Source organism: Vigna unguiculata, chromosome 3, assembly GCF_004118075.2.
Source record: "Vigna unguiculata cultivar IT97K-499-35 chromosome 3, ASM411807v1, whole genome shotgun sequence".
In the NCBI taxonomy this organism is placed as follows: Eukaryota; Viridiplantae; Streptophyta; class Magnoliopsida; order Fabales; family Fabaceae; genus Vigna; species Vigna unguiculata.
In genome coordinates, this window is record NC_040281.1 from 63,374,095 (window position 1) to 63,380,424 (window position 6,330).

Genomic DNA, 6,330 nt, shown 5'->3' on the forward strand with positions numbered 1-6,330 from the left:
AAATAATGAGATAATATGTATAAATATTACCTGACCATACTAAATTAATCTGACAATGACATATTAAACCAAATAAATACCAGATTACATATATGTAATCTTTGACAATGTTAATCACGTGCTTGTGTTTTATTAAATCAAACCAAGGAGGAACACGAATCCTGTAGGCAATTATTAAGTTCAAATTACATCAATCACTGTAATATTTTTTTTCTTGGGACAAAAGTGGGTAACCCAAACCCAACTGAACCATTTTGACCCAAACCCGTTTATAACATGGGTTTTATACCACCAGACTACAATTGCCCACATTTAACGTATGCTTAAATTATAATCCAAACTCTTTATTCATGCCCTGCTTCCGTTCAACCAAATTTACTAGCTCTACATATTCACATAGCAAGCCAAATATTTTCAATAATAAATAATAATATAATAATAAAAAATACAAATAACGTGGTAGGATGAGGAAAATAAAGTGGATGAAAATGAAAACGAGTGAATGAGAAATAGAAAATAAATAAGAAAAAAATAGAAAAAATAGTAAAAATAAATAAAGAATATTCTATAGTTTAAAAATTAAAATGTTAGAAAAAGTGTAGATGAAGAGATTAAAAAAGCAGAAGGAAGGAATGAAAGAAGAGAATTAATTAGATTATTGTCAATGTGTGGTTTTGATGGTGTAAGTTAAAACGTGTATTATACCCAACAGGTATACTTATGAAACTTTTTTGAAAGATCTCCTAAGTAGTTTACAAAAGGGGAACCATGAATTTTATAGTGGTTTCTGTACTTGTCTCCTACTTTAATCATCTCTTTGCCTTCTACATCGCATGCAATTATGCCCACATGCACTTTAACGCTCACCACCATTCTTACTTCCTACACATCAACAACATCAATTTTAATAACAAACCCTTCTTTAACATTTTTTTTCTTCATTCCAAAGCCACAATCAAAGATACGAGAAAACCAACTTTATTACGTATGATTCTTGTAATGCCTCATGCACCTATGCCCTTTTTGATTGCTGATCTCCCACAACATAGTGTAGCAGAAGAGAGATGATAAATATACAACAAAAAATGTAGGGAAAAAAAGTGTGATTTTGTTCTTTAATACTCTACAAACAAAGCATAAAAGACAAGAGAGAGGGAAGGAGAGAAAAGAAAAAGAAAAAAACAAAAAAAAAAGGGGGGAAAGAAGAAGAAGAAAGAAAGTTGAATATAACCTCAAACAAGAGCACTTTTACACCCACTACACATCTTCAAAAATCTTAGGCGTGACAAGCCTAAGTGGGGTGCATTATCATGATCATCCCAGTATCCCAACCTTCCCCACTCTTCCTCACATTGCTTCCTTCATTTCTTCTTCCCCTTTTTCATAATATTCCAAACACCAATGAATCTCCATTCATCTCCACCCTCTTCTACTTCTGCATCACTTACCACCCACTTCTCCACATCCATCATCTCCACAACCAATCACATTCTGCCACCTCACCTCCCCCTAAAATTTTCAACTAACTCTAACTTCCTACCTATTATGTTTCTCTCCGCCGCCGCTTTCTTTTACTTTCCCCGCCTCTAGACACTTTTCCGGCGGCCGCTGAACGTTTGAAAAACCACGGTGCCGGCGGCGGGGAACTGGTCCATTGCAAAGCTCCGACATTTCATGCCCAGAGGCTCCACCGCACTGGCCATCTGCGTCCACATGTCGTTGCCGAACCCATTGCACGTCGTGGATATGGACATCGTCCCAGGGCGGAAAATCTTGACCACCTTCCTCAACACGTGTGCTATGTTGTCGTTGACGGAGCCCACGCACTCGAAGCTGGCGTAGCTGAAACCGTCCTCCGGAGTCACGTGGATGGTGGAGTACCAATCCCCGTCCATGCCATTCATGGAATACCCACACGGGTCGAACGCGAAGTCGCAGATAAGCGCGTCCGGGTTGATTTCGTTTATCCCGGTGAGCTCCGTCATCTCCTTCCCGGCAGAGTCGCCCGATTTTCCGTCCTCCGGTGGCCGGAAAAACTTGCGTGCGAGGATGGGGTCCAGCTCGGTCATGCAGATCTCCATGGTGAATAGTAACTCGTTGTCATGATGATAGGGCAGGTGGGGGAGGGTGTGCGCGCTATCATTGGCGGTGAAGACGTGCCAGGAGTGGGAAGAAGATTTGGAGGGCATGATGGAGGCTTTTCTGAAGCAGAGGTTTGAAGGGATTGTGTCTTGCAAGTAGGTAACCTCGTCCTTGAAGCTGGTGTGAGGGAAAGGTTGTGACTTGGGGAAGATGAAGCTTCCTCTGGTGTAGCGGCAAGAGGAGAGGGTGAGGCCCAAGTGGTGAGCGTATTGGATCAAGGGAAGAATGGATTTGAGAAGCTGGGTTGTGCCACATGTTTTGATGATGATCTTGGTCGGGTAAACAAAGAGGCTTGATTCCGAGAGCACGTAGGCATCGAAGTAGGAGTTTCCTACTGCTGAAACGACGGTGCATTGGACAGCTTCGAGGACCTGTTCCAGTGATTCAAACTCAAGCTTCCTCATCCCGAGTGGGAAGATGGCCGGATCATCGCCGAAGAAATGAAGCTCCAATCTTTTCTCGAAGCCTTCGAAACCCGAGACGGCCATTAGAATGAGTGTGTGTGTGTGTGTGTGTGAGTGTTGGGAAGAGGGGATGTAAATGTAACAGAGGAGAGAAGGGTAGTTGCAGAGAAAGGTTGAGAGAAAATGTTCGATTGGAAGGGTGAGGTGAGAGAAAGGATTGGGGGGTCAATGGGATTTATAGGTGTGTGCGAATCAGAAGGAGAGTGTGTAGGATGTAGTAGTAAGGGTGTTTGGAAGAAAGCATGCGGGTGATGGAACCAAGAATCATGATTGTAGGCATAATGAAGTGAATAGGATGATGATGTGCTACAATTTGTTGCTAAGTTTTTTTAGTGCAATCTTCTCTTCCATCAGAGAAAGCAACAGGCAACGGAATTTAAGCCCACGCTTACCATTTTTTTTTTTTTCTCTTTTCTCACTTACTATTCTATCTCACTATTCTCCACTAACCTCTGTCACTGTTATAGATTTCTAGTTCTCTCTCTAGCAACTTACCAACACCACCACATACCAACAGTGCTTTTTTTCTGTTTTCTCTTTCTCCCAAATAGATTTAGGATTCAATTAAATAATTTAAAGATGCTCAATCATCACTTTCAACAGTTCTCCAACTTACTTGCTCATGATATATTAGTCTAGCATTATTATCAATTAACCGGCTTTTTAGTGGTCCAAGAGAAAAAAATTAGTATTTGGAAATACATTTTGGGGTTTCTGGTGCGTAAAGTTGGTTCTCTTTCTTGTTTTGAAGAATTTGATCTGGGGGAAAACTTAATTAGATTTGAAGGTTAAAGGGCCCTGTTTTGACCATAATAATTGGTTGAAGTGATGCAGGGAAATGTCAAGCATAACTGGTTGAAACAACATGATAAAGTTGTTTTCAAAATGACAAGGCGAATTTAGTGAGTGTTGTAGATGATGTTCATGTTCAGTCACTCAAAGGAATTTGGATTTTTGAGTCAAAATTCAGCATTGAAACATAACTATTTGAATGATAGTTCCAATAAAATAGAAACATAATGATAAACCATAGCTAGATGTTGTATTGTTGTTGTGAAGGACAATAATTATTAGCTCTGTAGAGGCGATAGATGATTGAAATTAGGGCTACATTACTACTAGTAGAGGTTAAAAACACAGCATAACCCTGTTAAATTGCTACCAAAAAGTGAAATTGGAAATAAAAGTACCAATCACTTGGGGGTTTGTTTGATATGAGCACACTCTAGCTAGTACTGATAATGGCTACTGCATAATGGAAAGGTGCAAACACCTCAGATGATGGAGACAACATTGTCTATTCCTAGGAGAGCAGGCGTTAATTAACAAAAAAACTTGACGTGCCCAAAATGTCATCCATATTTGGGGTTAGAATTATAATTATTATTATGCAGAAGATAAAAAAAAAAAAAAAGAGAAAAGGGAAATAAAAAGAAGGAAAAAAACAAAAGGAATCAGGCGTGGCATGCAAATAATGAGAATATCCTTGAATGAGGGAGGCCCGTACGTGAAATGAAAAGGCACTCACATCATTTTTATTCTTCATGCAATTTCATGTAGCTAAGTGGCATTATCATTATTTTATCTATTTTATCAACTTGTTATCTGTATTTATCAAGAATGCATGCAACCAAATCAGCTTCGAAATTAAAAAAAACGATTCTCTGTATCCTCCAAGCGATCGCTTCTAAAAAGCTCTGGGCATATCCACAACAACTACTCTTGTTTAAATTTTTAAATAATATTCGGTGACTTATGTCACAATACATACACCTGAGTCCAACAATTTCTGGGAAACACACACAGCTTAGAGATATGCTGTTGAGCAAGAGCAACCAGAGTTCAATTATAGTAACTCTTTAAGTTGATTTGGATCATAATGTTAAACTAGATTGATTAGAGAGGAACGGTCAGTAATTAGAAAGTAAAAGGGAGTAATTAGTAGTATATACGTAAAACTGTGTTCCATCATCATCATGTAAGTGGTCTCCTTAACTTCCAAATTAAGAGAATTGTGAAGATTTTATGAATTATTCAACATGATAACTAGTGCAGAAGGTTCCCCTGAGTTAGTAGTATTTTGTTTAGAAAGAAAAGAAAAATACAGAAAAAGGTTGTAGAGGAAAGGGTAAAAAGTAGGAGAGAAAGGTGGGGGGGAAGGGAAGGTAATGATGAAAATTTGTGAGTTCAGAATGAAAAATGAGTTTTGAGAGGTAGAAATGATGCAGAATGTATGGCCTCATGAATAAAATTTATGGGTGTGGCTGGCAGCCTCCATTATGAGCACAATCCACCTCTTCTTAATGCACGCGCACCACCAAACTCAAACACTATCTCTAAGCCCACACTTTCACACGCAAGGTACCCAACCCCAACATACCAACACACACTAACACAACACACTCGCTTTACCACAATTTTGCATACACAGTCACCCCTCAGCACACAAAAAAGAAAACAAAATGGTCAACCAAATCTTACTTAAAAAAATCACCAACAAATTCCCAACTAAAAAAGAAGAAGATAAAAGTTGAGAGTTGAAACTGGAAAGAAAGGTCCTTAATCCGAAATTTGACCCCACTAAAAGTAGTCACACATTTCTAAAACTAAACAAGCTTGAATGGCACATCGTTGTTCTCCTCTTCCACGTCACCCCATTCCTTAGCCCAAACCCATGATTGGTCCCACTAATTGCCCCCCGACAGGCACCATGGATGGTCCCATGGGACTACACATCATCTAGTATGTGTCCAAGTTCACGGAACACCGGGGTCCATCTTTGTTTCTAGTGTTAATTAGATTTGGGAGACACGTGGTCCCCACCGTGCCCTCAGCTCCCAGACAGTGGCATTAGTTGGTAAGGAGCAAGCGGGCTTAAGCCGCCATACATGCTAGCACGCGCAGGATTTTGCACACATGCGGCGAATTGGGTTAGTAGTATATGCTTTCGCATACATGTTAACAAAAGCGCATCACACAAGTGCTACTGTATCATGCGCACCATGCTTCGACCCAAAATTCGGAAAGGGTTCCCTTATCATGTTTTTAATATATCACTTAGTGCACACCGCTTCATTCATTCATGTTTATCTTTGTATCTAGGCTCATTCTACTCGAGCTTTCCAGGAGCTTCATTTTTTGTGTTCTGTGGGTCTCTCTCATAGGTCTCATTCCTTTCCATTGACTTGCTTAAAAAGAAAAAACATCATGTGCAGTGCAGGATAAACAGGACTTTAATCCCGTGCACTTAGTGCTACAACCTATTCCACCAAAATCAACAAATTAAATCCTCTCTGCCCCCAACATTCCCGATACATATCGCATATATTATTTTACTCTTTTCCCTGTGACCCAGGTGTCAGTTGTGACTTGTGACAATTGTTATCGGAGTCGCCTTTTGATCATTGTGTGAACATGCTTAAGCAAGTTTTTGAGAAAATCAACCATGCAAGACAGAGCGTATAATGGTCCATATTGTATTCAATAGGGACGTTTACCAAAAGGAAGGGTAGCAGTGGTAAATAGTAATCTAGAACTACAAAAGATGGCTCCCACAAGAATGATTCCTCGTAGGTGTGCTTAAGATTTTTTTTGAAGCAAACAAAGGCATTTTGTGAACTTTTAAGTGGGCAATCTCATAGGAAGTCCCACGATAAGAAAAACAAATAGACAGAGAGAGACGATGGTCCCTTAGCACAAGCCAAGGTGACCAAATTATTATAGT

The 6,330-nt window shown here is 39.6% G+C and overlaps 1 protein-coding gene across 1 annotated transcript; it reads right to left on the minus strand.

Annotated features, from left to right (window-relative positions):
• Positions 1–1,088: 1,088 nt before the first annotated feature.
• Positions 1,089–2,964, minus strand: LOC114176872 (S-adenosylmethionine decarboxylase proenzyme 4-like). The gene has a single exon (XM_028062055.1). The coding sequence runs from the start codon at positions 2,628–2,630 to the stop codon at positions 1,587–1,589; it is 1,044 nt and encodes a 347-aa protein (XP_027917856.1). The 5' UTR covers positions 2,631–2,964; the 3' UTR covers positions 1,089–1,586.
• Between the last annotated feature and the right edge of the window lie 3,366 nt (positions 2,965–6,330).

Bases quoted from the DNA above. Each gene is read 5' to 3' on its own strand.
- LOC114176872 (XM_028062055.1), bottom strand. From the start codon at position 2,630: ATGGCCGTCTCGGGTTTCGAAGGCTTCGAGAAAAGATTGGAGCTTCAT.